We start from the raw sequence: 20025 nt of genomic DNA, 5'->3' as shown, positions 1-20025 counted from the left end.
AATATAATTAATGATACACTTATTTATTAATTAAAAAAATTGCGTGCGTAATTACGAATTTTAATTGATAACTATAATTGGTTTTGTGTGACCAAACCCCCTCGTAGCCTCGTTGATGTAGGATTTGGCATTTGCAGCAACGATTATTATCTGCTATCAAAAAATGCACTTGAATGTGTGTTTTTTCTTAGATTAACTTTTTGTTAATGAGCAATCATTTTTGCGTTATTAACTTATTGTAACTAGTATTACTTAGTATAAGTTACTTATATATAATTAAACCAAACTCCCGTATCATTATGATAATTTTAATTAATAGTGAAAACTTTATTGGCTTGTGTAAGATCTATGATTAAGTTTATTCATTGTTGAAATTTATTTAAAGCTGTTTGTTTTCCAAATAAAAAAAAAAAAAAAACGAATCATGAGTTTCAGGGTTTGAACCTATCAAAGCCCTGTTCTTCGACCAGCAGGGATGATGGGTATAGATGGATTTTTGGTTATGAAGTCATGATCATCAACCCACTAAACACAGGCACAGGTCTTCTCAGAATGAGAAGGGTCAAAACGATGGTATAGCTAGGAAAAACTTTAATTATTGCCATCGCGCTGACCTTGTCTTCCCCGATATTCTATTTCTGCGATATAACTCAGACCGCTTTTACCTATAAAATTTAACGAGATCACGTGTTGTATTCCCATCAAAAACTGAACCGATTTAATTATTTTTGACATGAACGTTTTAAGAAAGATTACTTCTAGAGTCCTCTTTCTTTCCTTATGTTTTTTTTTCAACTTGTCTCTGACCGTAGCGGTAAATAAGGTTAATTATTGGTCATTTGAAAGAGTCAGGTTTTCTAAAGTATTTATTTAGCTTTTCAAGAAAAAAGATATGATAGCGACATGTCTATGCTAAAGGTTAGAGGTGTTTTAAGAGTATAGAGCCCTCCGAAAGGATAAGGGCTATCACTACAGTTCTTAAATGCATATAAATGTATATTGTGTCAATGATTTTGTACACAAATTTCAAAATAGAAATTACTCTAAAAATTGTTTAATTTTAAGTGTAATTTCTCAACTCAAATTTCAGTTTTTTTTGTATTCCTCTACAAGTGAACCTTTGACTGCAATCTGACCTGATGGTAAGTTATGACGCAGTCTGATATGGTAGCGGGCTAACCTGTTAGAGTCTACACGGCATCGTACCGGAACGCTTAATTGCTTAGCGGCACATCTGTGTCGGTAGGGTGTTAACTACCTAGAACCAAAACCTCCCACCAGATCAGAGAAAATTCCGAAATATCTAAATTTCCGGTACCCCGGTTCCTCCCACTTAAGACCACAGAACTCGCCACTGCGCGAGGTCGTCAAAAATTTAATGAGGTGGAGTTTGAACCAACCTGCAGCCTTGACACTGGATAAAAGCGCCCACGGCGATGGCCCGAAACGAGTTCTCTTTAAATGTCAATACCAACACTTACCATCGTTGCTATATAAAAGCATCTGCTGTAGAATCAAAATTCATTCCAACCACGACAACAAACAAGCAAACATGTACACAAAGGTAGGAATATACTTTTGTATACAACAATAGATCATAAACTTTAATATTAAAACTGCATTGATGTAATTAAACATCTAATAGATTGATTTCAATGTACATAATGCTATAGTGTGTTTCCTTCATCCATTGCTCTAGTCAGTGTTCGTTTTCAGCTGGCCAGTTTGATATTGGCCAGGGTGCGTTTGGAATCCCCGTTACTTTAAGTTTAAAGAATTTCGAAAGTAGTATAAAAAAATTAGAGAACGCACCAAAAAGCTTATAAAGATTCATTTAAATACAGAAATATTCGACGTTGACTTTGACGACGTTCGTGCTATAATACCTCTTACGAATTTTCATCATTTTCATTTCGGTTTAGATTAAGGGGGTTACATCTGAACTTATTAACTTCTAGTATACCTAACTAACTTTATTTATCTTGATTGCAAAAATAACACACATGTTTTTTGGTTACCTGAACAGTTTTGTCGAACAACTTACTACGGATAACTATTATTTAGGAATAATAAGATATATAATATGTATGTTTTTTCTAGGTCGTAATCTTCATGTGCGCCGCGGGCATCGCCTCCGCTGGCAACCTTCTCCACGCCGCACCAGTCGCGTACAGCTCTCCAGTGTCCTCCGTATCTTACTCCTCTCAAACTACTGCTCACGCTGCACCGCTGGCGTACGCCGCCGCTCCTGTTGTCACCAAAACACTCTCTCCAGCTGTATCCTATCAAACTATCTCTACACACTCCTCCCCTGCCGTCGCTACTTACTCCGCACCCGCCGTGGCTGCTTACTCTACACCCTACGTGACTAAGACCATCGCCGCACCCTCAGTCTACGCCTCCGCACCTGTATCTTACTCTTCCGTGGCTCACCCAGCCGTGTCATACTCATCAGTTGCCCACGCTGGTCCAGTAGCCACTTACGCTGCCGCTCCCGCCTACACTACTTACGCTGCGGCTGCTCCCGCTTACTCCACGTACGCCGCCGCACCCTTAGTGAAGTCTGCCATCACTTACTCCGCCGCACCCGCGGTCTCTCACGTCTCTTATTCCGGCTTAGGCGCTTCCTATGGATGGTAAACAATGAAATGACAATCTGTAAATAACCGTTATTATGTTTATTATAACTTATTAAATTATTTATAATAAAAATATTAATAATAAAAAGACACGTTTTATTCTCTTCTATCCCTGATTAATGTTATATTAATAAGCGTAAAATAACGGCGGCAAGTTGGAAGAAGAATACATGGTAGGTCAAAGTCAAACCCACATATAGTGTGGGGTAGGGGTAGGAATAAGTAACCCTTTATGAGGCATAAAGGTATAACAGGTTTTGATGCGAGTTTACGTGAAGACTGTTTCTCCTGCTCTTCATCATTAATATGGAACTTTAAAAAAATCTGTTTAGTCTTAATTTATTTGTTTTAAAATGTTTTTTTTTACTGTATCACTTTTGTTTTTATTATTAACAATCATATATATATTATTTTGACATTGATTCTACATTGTGATTATGTTTAGATTTTTTATACTTATTTCATAATATTATTACGTACGCCCGGCTGTAGGTATTCATGTTTCAAATGCTTTTCTAGGCCTTGTCAACTGTTTTTCTATATATAAAGAGTGAAGTATAAAATTCTATTCTATTCCATTCTATTCAGGTAAAAGAAGAAACTGTTCATGGTTTAAGAATAACAGTAATAATAATATATGTCACTGTCTGATAAATGAAGAAACTACTGTAATGTTGCCAAAACATTGCAAAAAACATTTATTTAAGAGCAAATCAATGATAATTCACTGTGGTTAAAATACCTTTAAAAGAAAGAAAGCATTTCCTGTTTTAACTTGCCTACCTGCATAATGCCTAGCCTAGCCGAATTCCCTGTGCACATTAGACACCAATCAACAAATCCCAATTCCTGTGAACCTGGTGATAAAAAAAAAAAGGTTTAGTTTGGCTTTGGGTGACAAAAGGCTTAATATCCTCGTAGCTTAATTTTTAAATAATTTGGAACTAGCGTTTGCCCACGGCGCCGCTCGCTTTGGATTTTCTCAATCAATTTATCCTATTCTAAAAGCTGTTTTGCTTTTCCTTCAGGAACAGTAAGTTAAAGTCAAAGTTAAATAAAATTCTCTTATGACACTTCTTATGCATGCATTACATAATAATTTAATGCACGCATAAAAAGTGTAGGTACATGGTAGTTAGATGATAGCGATAACTACATTCGCTAACTTAAAACTAAAGCTACGACAGTACTTACCCCATATCTTTTTCTGTACTTGTAACAATATTTATGATTTATGATGTTGAGAAGTCAAGGCCTAAAAGTGTAACGAACCGAGTCACATTCGAATTTGTCGTATAAGTTAGGATTAGAATAAAAGCTTCAACTCAAAGCACTGTGAAAAATATGTATGAACTTTACAATATTTTTAAGTAGACTATACAAAGAATATTAAAAAAAAAGTAGTAGGCCGAGATGTGAAAATATGAAAACCTTAATAGTAGTTTAATAAGGCGGTGTGACATATAATAATATTAATATTTATGAATAAAGGATTATTGACTATGTTTATTGTTTGGCCATTCAAAGAAGCAACGCTGCCAACAACTTAGACACTATATCTCGCTGCGTTGGTTTCGAAGACGTTTTATGTTATTTCGTTTCATTCTAGTATATGGGTTATTTTTTATTTATAAATATTTAAAAGTTTACACTTTGTACACTTCGTTTTTACCATTAAAATATAAAACGTAAGTATTTTGATTTTAGTGATTGTATGTTTATGCGAATTGAGATTGTTTGTTTCCTTCTGAGCTTCGAAGGGCATGTCAAACCATTCATCCTAGTATTTATATCGATATAAAATAATCTCGCATTCTTAATAAACTGCCCTAATATATTTATTAAATCATAGTTTTTTACCAGAGAAAAACACCACGTTAATGGATGGATGGCCCATTGGTAGATTTCAAGTGGCTTTGAGAACGTTAAGAAGAACTCATACAGGTTTACTCGCGATATTTTCATCTTAAAGCAAGTGATATTTTAAATGTGTAAATTAAAAATGCACATAAGTCCGAAATGTTAGTGAGGCGTGTCGGGGTGCGTGCTTGGCGAAAAATTAGTGGAAACGAACTCGGTCCCTCCGAAAGGCAGACCGAAGCTCTTTCTCAAACTCTACTTCTAACTAACCTAAACACTGGGGTATCACTGCTATATACTTCGCATGTATATATAATGTTTGAAATGTCAAAGAGTATATGTGTGCTTTTTAATGTGTCTGGTTACACTACTAAAAAGATCTTAATAAAATTTCATTTGCATTTGCATCCTCAAAACGAATTAACGGTACATCGGCGGGGAATAGTAATCGGACACCGTTTTCTGAGGGTTACCAATGAAGCTTTTAGACTTGAACTGACAAACATAGCTCAGAAAATCGATGAAAGTTTGGGTTCAGGGGTAGTAGAATAGCAAGGGCATGGCGTTGGTAGAACTCTAAACGATAGACATACAACATCAAATGAGTCCAATTGCAGGTCAAACATCATAAGAAAAAACCGAAAACTGGAAATCCAAATGAAATTCCAAATACTCTCTGAATTCATCATCATCATCACATAAACATATTTCTGGCCTACTACGTAAAACAGGACTCCTCCCACAATGAGGAGAGTAAGTCTACCACGCTGGCCCAGTGCGGATTGGTAGACTTCACACACCTTTGAGATTGTTATGGAGAACTCTCAGGCATGGCGTTTGAATTGCTTAACACACGTAACTTAGAGATGGATGTTGGGATTCTAACTCAGCCCCTCAGAAAGAAAAGGCAAAGTCCAAAACAACGGGGTTCACCGTTTTACCTAAATCTAGTACCTAAACGTAAGGTTAAATTTGTCTTTAAATTAGTATTTAATGTTTTGTAGTACGAACCGAACTCTAGCCTTGACACTGGATAATAGCGCCCAGGGCGATGGGCCGCAAACGAGTTCACTGTAAATATCAATATCAACACTTAACGGCTATACTATATAAAAGCATCTGCTCTTCAATCGAAATTCATTCCAACCACAACAACAAACGAGCAAACATGTACACAAAGGTAAAAGCATACTTTTGTACCTATATATTCAAATTTAAAATATGAATAGATTTATTATGATGTCTAAAAAATTCCATAAGTGAGAACTTGCGTTAGACATATAATCAGATCCTCATCTTATTTAAACTAGTCGGTATATCCTTGCACCCATCACATAAAAAACACATAAAAATAACATACGTGTAAAATTTATAACCTTCAAGTTTTATCGAAATCGGTCAATCAGTTATAATTAGTTTATACTAGAAAGTAGAGTTTTTTATTTATAATTTTCAAAAATTCAAATTACTGCTACATTTGTTTTTTTTATATAAAATTCTAGTCTAATACGATATTTATGTTTTTTCTAGGTCGTAATCTTCATGTGCGCCGCGGGCATCGCCTCCGCTGGTAACCTTCTCCACGCCGCGCCAGTCGCGTACAGCTCTCCAGTGTCCTCCGTCTCTTACTCCTCTCAAACTACTGCTCACGCTGCACCGCTGGCGTACGCCGCCGCTCCCGTTGTCACCAAAACACTCTCCCCAGCTGTGTCCTACCAAACTATCTCTACACACTCCTCCCCTGCCGTCGCTACTTACTCCGCACCCGCCGTGGCTGCTTACTCTACACCCTACGTGACTAAGACCATCGCCGCACCCTCTGTCTACGCCTCCGCACCTGTATCTTACTCTTCCGTGGCTCACCCAGCCGTGTCATACTCATCAGTTGCCCACGCTGCTCCAGTAGCCACTTACGCTGCCGCTCCCGCCTACACTACTTACGCTGCGGCTGCTCCCGCTTACTCCACGTACGCCGCCGCACCCTTAGTGAAGTCTGCCATCACTTACTCCGCCGCACCCGCGGTCTCTCACGTCTCTTATTCCGGCTTAGGCGCTACTTACGGATGGTAAACAATGAAATGCAAATAAGAACAATATGTTAATAACTGTCATTATAACTTGTTAATTTATTACAATAAAAACATTAAGTACACAGAGAATATTTTATATTTCTATTGTCCCCTATGCATGATAAGTTATATTAGCCTACAGTATCCTAAATGTCTGTGTATACAGTTCTTCGTTTATTATAATAATACCTATAAGTTTTTATATTAAAATATACACACACGGAAAATAACCACGATCTTTTAAATTACGTACAAATGAAAATATTGAAATATTAAGTACACACAGTTGAAATTTCCAAATAGTATCGACCGCAATTAATTGTGGTTAGGTATACCTATACTATACTATAACAGTGGGTTAGAACCTAAAATCAGTGTGTGCCTAAACGTGAATCAATGTTTTGTAACGTAAGAATGTAATATGAACTGACAGCTTTGACGTCACGAGATGCGGTACCTAATTAAAATGATACCATAGCAACATATTGATGATACAGCAATGGTTGAAATGAACAAAAGCCTGTCTACAAACTGTTTTTAAACTTTTTAGAAAATAAATACGCAAAGAGAAGACATCGGGCTACTCGTTAAAAAAATATACACAATCCACTACAAGAAGTCTTCAAGTATAAAGAAGAAAAGTTGTATCGACCCCACAGGCCACATTATAACATTAACCTGTTTAATCTTTATGCCTTATAAAGATAAGGCAAAAATGTAATCAAACTACTAAAATGTAACTACTCCCGACTTTCAAAATAGTGTCCCTTATTCTAGTCCATATATTAGCCAACTCCTTTAATTTGATAACCATATTGCAGAAGTTGTCATATTTTAAACGAGCAATTCTTGTATATATACTTATATATAATTGGAATCTCGGAATCGGCTCCAACGATTGACATGAAATTTAGTATACAGGGGGTTTCGGGGGCGATAAATCGATCTAGCTAGGATTCATTTTTAGAAAATGACATTTTATTCGTGTTTTATCGATAAATATATATAAATATATATAATTGGAATCTCGGAATCGGCTCCAAAGACTTTCGAGAAATTTAGTATACAGGGGGTTTCGGGGGCGATAAAACGATCTAGCTACGATTCCTTTATATTGGAATCTCAGAATCATTTATATTGGACATACGACTATTTTTTTAGGTCAACTCATTCGCGGACGAAGTCGCGTGGGTCCGCTAGTAAAACATAATTTGCTGTTATGTATTGTAAACTTGTCACAGTATTTAGTGTTCTACTAGTCAAGCCCTTTTATTTGATAACCATATTAAGAGACCTGTGAAAAATACTATGTAATCTACCATTTCGTGCCGGCCGGGTGATCTTAGACCGATTTTCATCAAACATAGCTAAGAACACTCTATACACTTAATGATGAATAATGAATACACTTTTATTGTACACCAAAGAAACAAAAAGTAGTTACAAAAGATATAAATACAATCAAGAGAGTACAATTTGGTGGCCTTATCGCTACATAGCGATTTCTTCCAGGCAACCAATGGCGTAAAAGGAAAAAACGTAGAAAAGAGGTAGGTGGTGCAATAAATAAGATTTAAAAATTATACAAATATATAAATATAAATAATATATATATATATATATATATATATATAAATATAACTATAATATATATATAAATATATTATATATAAATACAAATAAAATATATAACATAAATATCTATATAAATATATTACATATAACATCCCCAATTAGTATGAAATACATAAATAATTCAAATTACACACTTAAAATGATTCGCTTCAGCGTTGTTCGGCTGAAAGAGACAAATAATGATCCTTCACTAGTTTCTTGAAGGTCCCAATCGATTGTGACTCACGGATATCTAACGGCAAGGCGTTCCATAATTTAATAGCCTGAACCGTAAATGATCCGTTGAAGAAGGAGGATTTGTGACCAGGCACCTTCAAGACTAACTTCCTCGTAGAACGAAGTTCGTCTGGGAGTCCTACAAATTTAAACCTCTCTTTCAGGTAAAGAGGAGTAGAAGGATGAAACAAAACACAGTACAGAATAGAAACAATGTGCAAATTCCGGCGAAGTCTGATAGGTAACCACTTGAGACGAGACCGAAATTGAGAAATATGATCATATTTGCGCAACCCAAATATGAAACGAATGCTAGAATTCTGGAGTCTCTCAAGTTTATTTAACTGATCTTCAGTTAAGTTAACATAGCTTGCGTCAGCGTAGTCAAGAATGGGAAGGAGTAGAGTCTGTGCGAGCATAATTTTGGTAGGTATAGGAAGTAAATACCGAAGACGACGCAAAGAGCCTAGAGCTGCAAATGTCTTTATCACTTATTCACCTTTCAAACAAAACAACCAAATCATTATCGTTTCACTTGTTCGGGAAGTATAATACTACATTCAGACATGTGTGTGTCACACAGAGACACGTCTAACTTAAAACTCCCCGTTGTTTTTACGTTGGGGGTTAAAAATGGAAACTGTCCATGGTTTTTGTGTACTCATATAAATTAAATTAAAAACGGTTTCAGAAAGTATTTCCATTTTAAATTGTCTACTTATTAAATTGCCTAGGCTAATCGAATACCCTGTGCTTACGACAGCCTGGGAAATATTTTATGATGTAAATAAATTTTTCATTCTATAGCACTGGTGATAAAAAATATCCGGCTGAGTTTGAAGAAGGCTCTTGGGCGAGTATGTGCTTAAGACCCTCGCAACTTTAGATATCAATAATTATTTGAAACTAGCTTTCACTCCTTTTAATATGTAGTTTTATAAATCAACTCAGTTTGTCCCATTGTAAAAGTTTTTTTTCCATTTCTCAGGAACAGCTCTTAATATAATGATACTTTCTGTACCCCTGATAATATGTATGTAAAGTTTCATTATGATCTGTTGATAAGTTAAGACCAAAAATTGCAACAACCAAAGTCACATAAAAACAATTATAAAAATTTAAATTCAAAAAATAAAGGATGGCTGTTCACATAAAATAGAGACTTCGGTAACGTTGCCTGAATTCCGCATTTTCTTACCTGCATTAGGTACCAACGTACCTATCCTTACCAACAAAGATGATGTGGCCTCGATGCGATGTTAAAAGTCAAAACATTCATCTATCGCAGCAACTGGTTGGTTGTACGAATTGGAGGATCAAATATAGTCCTATGACGTTCCTCTGCGCCCTAGGGATGTTAAGCCCAGGCTCTATATTTATTGATAAGCAATATCGTAAACTTAATAAACTGCTTTTATACAGTTATGTACATTATAGATCATAGTAAGATATTAATATTTTACTTTTGCATAAAGACCTTGCATACTGGAGTCTTTTTAAGCAAAATCAGCTAGGATTTAATGTTTATTTATTCTTACGATTATAATTGTTATTGTTATAGTATTAATGGTTTTGAAATTCAAATTGATACTCAAATATTTTACTGAATATAATTTCTCTTTTAATATATAATTTCGCAGAGAATCGTAGTAGAACTGTACAACTACACTACACAACTGTACAAAATTACTGGTGTAGCTCATAGACTTGCTCGAACAAATATAGCTCGAGAGATCGATGGAGGTTTGGGTTTTAAAGTGGCAACAACACGGCGATAAATGCAGCATTGATATAACCCTTGTAGGTAGGAAGATGACATCGGGCAGGGCAAGCGTCATTGGAAAAATCAAAAAGCGTAAATCCGTCCAAAATACCTATTTTCATACGTTCAATGGGTTAAATAATAATGATGAGTAGAACCATACCTATTTGATTCATAGAAAATAACTAATAAACGCTAAAAAACTAAACTACATTTTACCTAAAATAAATGTGAAATTTTAAATTAGGACGTAATGTTTTACGAACAAACCTGTAGCCTTGACACTGGATAAAAGCCCCCACGGCGATGGGCCATAACGAGTTCACTGTAAATATCAACACTTAACGGCTATACTATATATAGGCATCTGCTGTTGAATCTAAATTCATTCCAACCACAACACCAAACAAGCAAACATGTACACAAAGGTAATAAGATAATTGTGTACGTAAACAAAAATTAATAATGAATTTTACATTTAACTTAAAATATAATATACGAATAGATATACAATGTAGTTAGCAAAGTTTTATAAATATTGTAATGGCTAAAATAGTACATAAATGAGCATTTGAATTAATCTCAGCTCATTTAAATTACATATAAAATAGACGGTATAGCCTTGCACCTAATACGTCGTAAAAAAATCATTTAATTCGCTTCTAATTTAACCATTATTTATCAAAATCACATGGCCTAATATAACAAAAATGTATCATTTAAAGTTTTATTGAAATCGGTCAATTAAATATTTCAATTATTATTCGTACGAGTATAGAAGATTTTTTTATTATATCTTTAATAGCAAAAATTACTCATTTAATTTCTATTTCTTTATTTATTTATATCAATGTTATTCTTGTCTTTTTGAAAGTATCTGAACTGATTATTCTGAGACATACGTCTCAGAGTAATCAGTTCTATTATTATTCTGTCAATTTCTATATTTTTTTATTTATTCTAATACGATTTTTATGTTTTTTAGGTCGTAATCTTCATGTGCGCCGCGGGCATCGCCTCCGCTGGCAACCTCCTACACGCTGCGCCAGTCGCGTACAGCTCTCCTGTGTCTTCCGTGTCATACTCCTCCCAGACTACTGCTCACGCTGCGCCGCTTGCGTACGCTGCCGCTCCCGTTGTCACCAAAACACTGTCTCCAGCCGTATCCTACCAAACCATCTCTACCCACTCCTCCCCCGCCGTCGCTGCGTACTCCGCACCAGCCGTCGCTGCTTACTCTACACCCTACGTGACTAAGACCGTCGCCGCACCCTCAGTCTACGCCTCCGGGCCTGTCTCTTACTCGTCCGTGGCTCATCCGGCCGTGTCATACTCATCAGTCGCCCACGCCGGTCCAGTAGCCACTTACGCTGCCGCTCCCGCCTACACTACTTACGCTGCGGCTGCTCCCGCCTACACTAGTTATGCTGCGGCTGCTCCCGCTTACTCCACGTATGCCGCCGCACCCATAGTGAAGTCTGCTATAACTTACTCAGCCGCACCCGCAGTCTCTCACGTCTCTTATTCCGGCTTAGGCGCCACCTACGGATGGTAAACAAGGAAATTAAAATAATAAGAATCTGCAAATAGGCGCTATTATGTTTATTAAAACTTATTAAATTATTTATAATAAAAAAAATAACGATAATGAAAACCTTTTTTAATTATAATAATCAATGAACAATAACTTATTAACGTTGGTTACGTCGGGAATTTATTAATAGGGCATACCGTCGGAATTGAGTAATGCAGTAATTTGTAACAACACTGAATGAAAAAACACTGTGTTACTATTCCAACGTTGCGCTTATTTGGTATATTATTATATTAAAAAATTTATACATTTTATAATTGTCATTCAAAAAGTAACCGCAGTTTGATAATCAAATTCAAATGGTCAAGTATAGAATATTAAAGGCTACCTCTCGTTTAAATCGCCAAATAGTAACGACCACATTTAAATGTGGTTGGATCTTAAAACCAGGGCGTGAAATTCACGACAAAATCAAATTAGATTCCTCTTCATACGGTCAATAAGGTCACAAATTTCAGTAAGTATAGAATATCAATCTAATAAAAATCAGGGCCCCTGAGTACCGAATTAAAGAAAAACGGTCAAGTTAGGGTCACAATAACTGTGCAACTTCTCCGGACTCTAGAAGAATAGACGTTAAAGTAAAACTTTAATAATAACTATTCTTTATGTATATCTCTATCATCATCATCATATCAACCTATTACCAGCCCACTACAGAGCACGGGGCTCCTCCTATAATGAGAAGGTGTTAACGCCGTAGTCCACCAGGCTGGCCCAGTACGGATTGGCAGTGGCGTGCACTTCATACATGCACAAAAGCACTGCTTACCCTAAAATTGAAATATAGCTCGTCTAGGAGGAGGATTTTTGCCATTTTATGCAATTTTCCTGCCTTATGCATACCCTGGTAAGAAACCCAGTGCACGCCACTGCGGATTGGTTGACTCCACTCGCCTTTGAGAACATTATGTATAAATCTTAGGCATGCAGGTTTCCTCACGATGTTTTCCTTCACCGTTGAAGCAATTGATATTTGAATTACTTAAAAAGCAGATAACTTAGAAAAGTTAGAGATGCGAGCTGCGATTCGAACTCAGGCCCCCGAAAGTGAGGTCGAGCTCCTACCCAATATAACCGCTTCTCTTCTAAATCTATACTAATAGGGGTAATCTATGGCTGTTCTTAACCGATTTCGAAAATTCTCTCACCGACAGAAAGCTACATTATTTGTGAGTGCCATAGGTTATTTATTAAACTAATAATAACTTATCGCGGTAGTCGTATTTGCAAAGTAATTCGACGAAAAAACGTTTCTTACGAAAGCTGCCTTAATCATTAGAGATATATAAATAAATAAATGTAAAATGACAATACACACATCGCCATCTAGCCCAAAAGTAAGCGTAGCTTGTTTTATGGCTAATAAGATGACTGATGAATATTTTATGAATAATATACATAAATACTCAGAATATACAATATATAAACACCCAGGCACTGAGAAACATTCTTGCTCATCACACAAACATTTTCCAGTAGTGGAAATCGAACCGACGGCCTTGGACTCAGAAAGCAGGGTCGCTGCAAACTGCGCCAATCGGCCGTCAATATATGATTAAGTTCTATTGAAAAGTTGTAGAACTTAATAATGCCTACAACAGAGTATCAGTTTAACTTTTATAATTAAGTAACAAAAGTATTTAAGCAACATATGTATAACTTAAATATTGAAAAAAAAGTAGTTTTTTATGTAAAAAAATATATGCAATCTTTTAGTCGTGTTTATTGGTCGTATTATCAAAAATTATGAATTCTTATCAATAAAAGTAAACTTACTTATAACGTCTTAAATATAAAAACAAAAGTTACTTTTTACTGCATATAATTTTGACAAACGGTTAAAGAGATAATCCGAGATAGAAATGGAACCGCGAGGCGATCATGTCGTGATCCTTGAGTGATAAACTATTTTTTTTTTAATATTGTGAGTTTATGTTGTTGATTGGTATATATCAGTCCAGTAGTTTCGGATTCTATTTGGCACAAACAAACAAATCTTTTCTATTTAAAAATGTATGATTTTAGTATTATATTATTATTTAGTATTAGTATGATAGTATATTATTATGAAGTGTTATAGATGTATATTCAACTTAATGAGCTGCAGATATTACTTAGCTTAGTTGGTATGGTTGACTTCAAGGAAAACGTTACAGAGTGATCCATAAATTAAAGTCTGTTTTATACTTAAAATTTGCTGCCAAAGCAAAAAACAAATTGTATTAGAATAAATCACTGTCGTTACGTCACGTTAATAACTTTTTGTTTGGTTTTGTATGTCAATTGTTTTTTAACTCATTGGCAGATGATATAAAACGTAAAATCTCGCTACAAAACGAGTTATCAAAAACTTTAAGGCAGGCAGGGCTGTAACGCATGGGTGCATGCATTAAAACTGATCACTCTGGTTTATTATATTCTAAGAGTTGTGTAAAAGCTGATGTGATTTAATCCTTAACTTACGTTATTTACTCGTACTGTTAATTCTCCAAAACAAACAACATCCATATACCAGTTTACAGACAGGTTACGAGGTTGCAGGATGAATATAAATACACACTGCGTATCTTGAGTTTTAAGTTAACTTATGTTATTTTTTATATTATGTACCTACCGTGAGCTTATTGTAGTTATGTAATTTGCCATGCATTTGCATTTGTAGTTAAGGTAATTTTGGACCTACCGATGCATAAGTTTAAAGAATGTGTTAAAACACATTTATTACAGCGAGGTTATTATACAATTGATGAGTTTCTTAATGAGAAGGTTGCTTGGAAGCATCCGGCTCCGCTTTCATCTCTCACAAGATAGAAAAATGAATGTTAAAATATAAAATGTAAATTTTTGATGTTGGAAAAGAGCAACTGCTGAGTTTCTTGCCGGCTTCTTCTCGGTAGAATCTGCCTTCCGAACCGGTGGTAGAGTCACTACACACGGACAGACTTGACGTTTCAAAAGTGCTTGTATTAGGCCTACTTGAAATAAATGAATTTTGAATTTTGAATTTTATATATTCAGTAGGAGTAGAGTTTCTTGTGACAGAGTTCGTTCGAGGAAGTACTAGCACCATGGTTATTTTTGCCGTAAAGCAGTCTCTGGCAATGCTATGGTCTGAAGGGTATGGTTGCCGGTGTAAATAAAGGCACATGATGACCTCAATTTAATGGGCACACGACGACACGATGCAGGATGCGCTCCTGGCATGGCAAAGTCTGCAAAGTTTGCCTCTTACTCTAAGGATGCTATATTTCAGGCCCGCCAATTAATGCTATAAAACAATACAATCGCCAAAATTAGTAGATGTGCCTTCAACAGATATGTATAAGAACAAGAATGCCTATAAAAACAACATGTGGATCTAATGAAGCCACAAAATAAATAATAATAATAATAATAATAAATATACTACGACAATACACACATCGCCACCTAGCCCCAAAGTAAGCGTAGCTTGTGTTATGGGTACTAAGATGACTGATGAATATTTTTATGAATTATATATACATAAATACTTAGAAAATACATATAAACACCCAGACACTGAAAAACAATTATGCTCATCACACAAACAATTTCCAGTTGTGGGAATCGAACCCACGGCCTTGGACTCAGAAAGCAGGGTCGCTGCCCACTGCGCCAGTCGGCCGTCTAAACAAAATGTTAGTCAAAATAAGTTTAATAAATGTTTCAGGACATACGAGTAACCTAACATTATATTATACAGGTATGTAATAAATTACGACTTATACAAGGAAAATGCAGCTCACAAACCTTAAATAGTTAAGTATTACGCTTTAACTGTATACAAATTGATTTGTTTCTTTGAAATCTTTTACATTTTTTAATTGCGCACACAGTTAGCTGACCCGATGTTTTAACGTGATGATAATAGAAGAATTTGTGTATGTGTATTCTCAAGCTTTAAAATTTTTGTAGTGCGGTTTAAATTAAGCCAAAAATTATTCCAAAAATAGCGTACATATATGGCCATCGGAACAAGAAGCCATATTATATTTTAAGGGAATTTTCCTTATCTTACAAGTTCAACCTCATATGAATTGAACGATCGAAGATGGACCTTGACACTGAAACGGAATATGCCTGCAGCGATGTCCGGAACATTAAGTGAGGTAGGTACATCGTAAATGTCAATACCAGTGCCGAACAACCATATAAAAGCATCTGAAGTTGATCCCAAAATCATTCCAACAGAAACATCGGAACAAGCAATCATGTACGCAAAGGTACTATCGGAAGTTTATTCGTGCGAAGTTCGAACTAATGGACTTAAGTTATCACCAGAAGTGTTGTTCGAAATTGAATTTGGACGTCCTTAAAGTTTTCCTCGGAATTCAATTCAGTTTTTATTTTCGTCGTCGTGAAATTTTAAAACTTATACGGGCAAAGATAACTTACTCGTATTTAAACTTAAATTATGTGATTTATTGTGATATTTTTTTGCAAATCATTTAACTGGGTTGGTTAAAGACCGCATAAAAATTTATAACTTAGCATAATCTTGGCCTTACTTAATAAGGTTGTATATTGGGTGAACAGAAATACCTGGTGGTAACTGATTTCTATATTTTTCTCATGAGTTTAAACATTTGATATAACAAGACGATGCATTGTGTTACTATAGAACTTGTTTCGTTTTGTGGTATTAAATACGAAAGAATATGTTGAGCCAGTTCTTCATATAACTGATCCTCATTTCATGTCGATAGCTTTACTGAATTTCGTGTATAACCTAACTTGGCAGACGACCATCATGAGGGTTCTATTGCAACCATTTTTGCACGGAACGGAATTCTTAAAATCGGCTATTTTCCTAATTACCGAATATGTAGCTGCAGTAATAACTTGCTGATAAATTATACTGCTGGATGCAGAATTGTAGGTTAATAGTCGAATGTATTTAGTAATCATGACAGTCGATTGGTGCAGTGGGCACTCTGCTTTCTGAGACCAACGCGGTGGGCTCGATTCTCATATTTGGAAAATGTTTGTGTGATTAACGTGAACGTTTTTCAGTGTCTGGGTGTTTATCTGTTTATTATAAGTATTTATGTTATTTATTATTCGTGAAAATATTGATCAGGTGTTTTTAGTACCCTACGCTTATTTTGGGGCTAAATGGCGATGTCTGTATTTTGGTAGTATATTTATAATTATTAATATTAATCCTATGTATTTTTATGTAATTATTAGGTCATCATCTTCATGTGCGCCGCGGGCATCGCCTCCGCTGGTAACCTCCTGCATGCTGCCCCGGTCGCGTACGCAGCAGCACCTGTTGTTACCAAAACAATCTCTCCAGCTGTATCCTACCAGACCATCTCTACTCACTCAGCCCCGGCCCTCGCCACGTACTCAGCACCTGCCGTCGCTGCTTACTCTTCCCCCTACGTGACTAAGACTATCTCCGCCCCTGTATCTTACTCCTCTGTGGCGCACCCGGCCGTGTCTTACTCGTCTGTGTCCCACGCTTCCCCAGTAGCGTACTCAAGTCCGGTTTTGACTAAGACCATCGCTGCTCCCGCCTACTCTACTTACGCCGCAGCGGCTCCCGCCTACTCTACTTACACAGCAGCTGCTCCCGCTTACTCTACTTACGCTGCCGCACCCGTACTGAAGTCTGCCATCACTTACTCCGCCGCACCCGCGGTCTCTCACGTCACTTACTCTGGTTTGGGTGTCAATTACGCCTGGTAAAAACTTGTTTCAATTAATAGCCAAATATGTTAATACATTACTTCGTTGCCTTAATTTATTGAAGTTACCTTAAATTATTAAACAGTCAATAAAAAGAAATTAAGAAAAATATGTTTTCTTTAACACTTATAACCCTAAGGTATTACTTATTATAACTAGACAAGCTGTTGCCACTTTGTTCCATTCAATTGGAGACGAAATACGCTGTAATCATATAATTAAAAAATATATATAGGGGAGGCCGGGGCTGAAAGTTCCGATTTTCAAATAACATGTAATTTTATGAAAAAAAAATAAGATTTCAATTTTTAATATTTGATTTTATTAAAAAGTCTTAATCGGTCTCTGTAATAGTGAAGTCATTTCTGCTAGTTTCTTAATATATTTTTTTGTACAGGCATATTTTTGCATAATTTTGGAAAGGAACATTTAACCCCACTTTGGGGCGAGTTGTTCCATGTGTGGGGCAAATTGTTCCACTTGGGTAATTTAAATAAAGTAAAAGGATAATATAAGGTTTCTTTAAAATAAAACAATAATTTCTATAAATACGTTTATTACGTTGTTATGAAATGGTATAAACTTTAAAAAACACAAAAAAATTACTAGCTACATCTAGATTAACATTTTGAAATGTTGACACTTCCATAACTGAACTTAAAAAAAGATAACAGAACATAACTGGCAATCTTCAGATAAATATTTCTTTTAATTCAACTATAATAGAGATTCATCAAGTTAAAAACCTTACAAACATAACTGCACTTATTTTAACTACATAAAAAAATAGGTAACCTTCTTGCAAACGCTTCAATAATAAATTTAATGGAAAGTGAGATCAAAACTTACAATTATAATAACTAAACAAATAACGTCAAATTATTTATCACCTTGAGGTTATCAAATTATTTTTATTAAGTGAAATAAAATTACAATGAAGACAAGTCATCAGTCTTGTTTTAATAAGTCGTAATCAACTTTGGTAACTTTTATTCTTATTCATCGTTAAATTCTTCATCTGACTCACAGTTGGGACACACATAAGTAATGTTATCAGTTTCATTTATACATTTAACATATGCCCAATTTCTACACAAGCTACATTCTATCCACTTTTCTCTTGGTAGTGAATTTGAATATGAATCACAACAAATTATGCAGTACCATTCCAGAACCTCATCATCACTATCACTCTCGCTTTCTTGTAATACTCTTCGTTTACCTTTTTTTTGAGCTTTTCCCTTGCCTGTACCTTTTTCTTTATTATTGTTGTTTTCTTTCCCCTTGTTTCTAATTGCTTTTTCTTTCCTTGATTTCTTCTTTACCTGTTCTTCAGCTAATGCATTTTTTTCTGGCGTGTCGGTCAAAACAGCTGTCTTTCTAATACGGCGTTTTGTAGCCATCTGCAATCTTGGGGATGCCTTTGGTAAAGGCTTTACAATTTCAGGATTAAACACAGCTGAAGCATTCATATTTACTGGTGTAAATTGAAGTTCTTGGGCACTATTAATGGTCACAGAGGCAGCCTGAGATACATCACCCTGATCTGTTGCAGATTGTTGAGGTGGTTCACAAATCTGACCCGATGTTGAAGTGTTTATGGTAATAGATTCCGGCTGCAAAGTAATCTGAGGTAATATTTGAATATTGGATGGTCCTGGCTGGTCATCCATTTCAATCGTAACTGAACTGCTAGAAGGCTGGAGGCGTTCCTCATTTGAAAAGAAAATTTAACTACACATTCATACGCAAGTTTTTCGCACCTCTTCTGGCAGCAAACCGAAGTATATCGATGAACACTTTAAAATGTAGTTAACTAGCTCTTTTTCCTGTTCTGTGGTAAACACTGATCTGCTTTTATAACCTCTTCTTTATAGATAAGATAAGATCTTTACCAGCTTTAATTTTTTTTACAAATCGATGTCATGTGGCAAATTTCCAGTTCTCTGGCTACCATTTTTACTTTTCTTCCATCTTGTATGACAGCATTGGCAGCTTGACGTAATAACGTTTCGGATATTTCCCCTCTCTCAGTTTTTCGTTTGTAGGTACGTACCATCCTAAAAAAATGAAAAATATACTGTAAAAATGTATAGAAAATTTAAGGATCGATTGGGGTAAGTTGTTCCGGGGAACAACCAGCCCCTTTAGGAGGGAACTTGTAGCCCCAAATTATATTTTTGGATAAAAACTGTCATGCTAGCAAATTAACAAATTCAATTGAAAAAACATTCAAGCTACAAAATACCTCACAAATGCCACTCTAAAATTTGAAAGATGCACATAAATCGGTCAATTATAAAGAAAAATAGACCAAAAAGTTTAATAACGAAAAAATTTACTCACGTGGTGTTCTAATAGCACAGTGCACACGGCCACACTTTCGCCGCCGTCGAAGCAACTAAGATGGCCGCCAAAGTGGCGCGGTACCTGATGCTTCAACGACGCACTTCACGTGAATTGCTATCTCTTTTCTTTACAAAGTTATTACTGTCGGAACAACGTGCCCCAGGAACTTCCAGCCCCGGCCTC

The 20025-nt window shown here is 35.8% G+C and overlaps 3 protein-coding genes across 3 annotated transcripts; 2 read left to right on the top strand and 1 right to left on the bottom strand.

Moving 5' to 3' along the window:
• Positions 1-1539: 1539 nt before the first annotated feature.
• Positions 1540-11736, top strand: LOC120630131 (RNA-binding protein 14-like). Its single transcript, XM_039899282.1, has 8 exons — positions 1540-1564; positions 2101-2636; positions 5616-5679; positions 6030-6565; positions 9227-9272; positions 10060-10162; positions 10593-10609; positions 11167-11736. The coding sequence occupies exons 1-8, from the start codon at positions 1553-1555 to the stop codon at positions 11734-11736; spliced, it is 1884 nt and encodes a 627-aa protein (XP_039755216.1). The 5' UTR covers positions 1540-1552.
• Positions 11737-16010: 4274 nt separating this feature from the next.
• Positions 16011-17493, top strand: LOC120629864 (pupal cuticle protein C1B). The gene is made up of 2 exons (XM_039898938.1): positions 16011-16022; positions 16990-17493. The coding sequence occupies exons 1-2, from the start codon at positions 16011-16013 to the stop codon at positions 17491-17493; spliced, it is 516 nt and encodes a 171-aa protein (XP_039754872.1).
• A 957-nt stretch (positions 17494-18450) lies between these two features.
• On the bottom strand, positions 18451-19879 carry LOC120629913 (PHD finger protein ALFIN-LIKE 3-like). The gene is made up of 2 exons (XM_039898996.1): positions 19840-19879; positions 18451-19553 (listed from the first exon to the last, which is right to left on the bottom strand). Exon 2 carries the CDS (start codon positions 19164-19166, stop codon positions 18489-18491), a length of 678 nt encoding a protein of 225 aa, XP_039754930.1. The 5' UTR covers positions 19167-19553; positions 19840-19879; the 3' UTR covers positions 18451-18488.
• Positions 19880-20025: the final 146 nt, after the last annotated feature.

The sequence above is a fragment of the Pararge aegeria genome, chromosome 15 (assembly GCF_905163445.1).
Source record: "Pararge aegeria chromosome 15, ilParAegt1.1, whole genome shotgun sequence".
Taxonomy (NCBI): domain Eukaryota; kingdom Metazoa; phylum Arthropoda; class Insecta; order Lepidoptera; family Nymphalidae; genus Pararge; species Pararge aegeria.
The sequence above is the reverse complement of the archived record's forward strand: the minus strand, read 5'-3'. Positions and strand labels throughout refer to the sequence as shown.

Bases quoted from the DNA above. Each gene is read 5' to 3' on its own strand.
- LOC120630131 (XM_039899282.1), top strand. The intron at 2,637-5,615 runs GTAAACAATGAA...ACTATATAAAAG, and splicing joins TTAGGCGCTTCCTATGGATG to CATCTGCTCTTCAATCGAAA. The intron at 6,566-9,226 runs GTAAACAATGAA...TTCATTCTATAG, and splicing joins TTAGGCGCTACTTACGGATG to CACTGGTGATAAAAAATATC.
- LOC120629913 (XM_039898996.1), bottom strand. From the start codon at position 19,166: ATGGATGACCAGCCAGGACCATCCAATATTCAAATATTACCTCAGATT.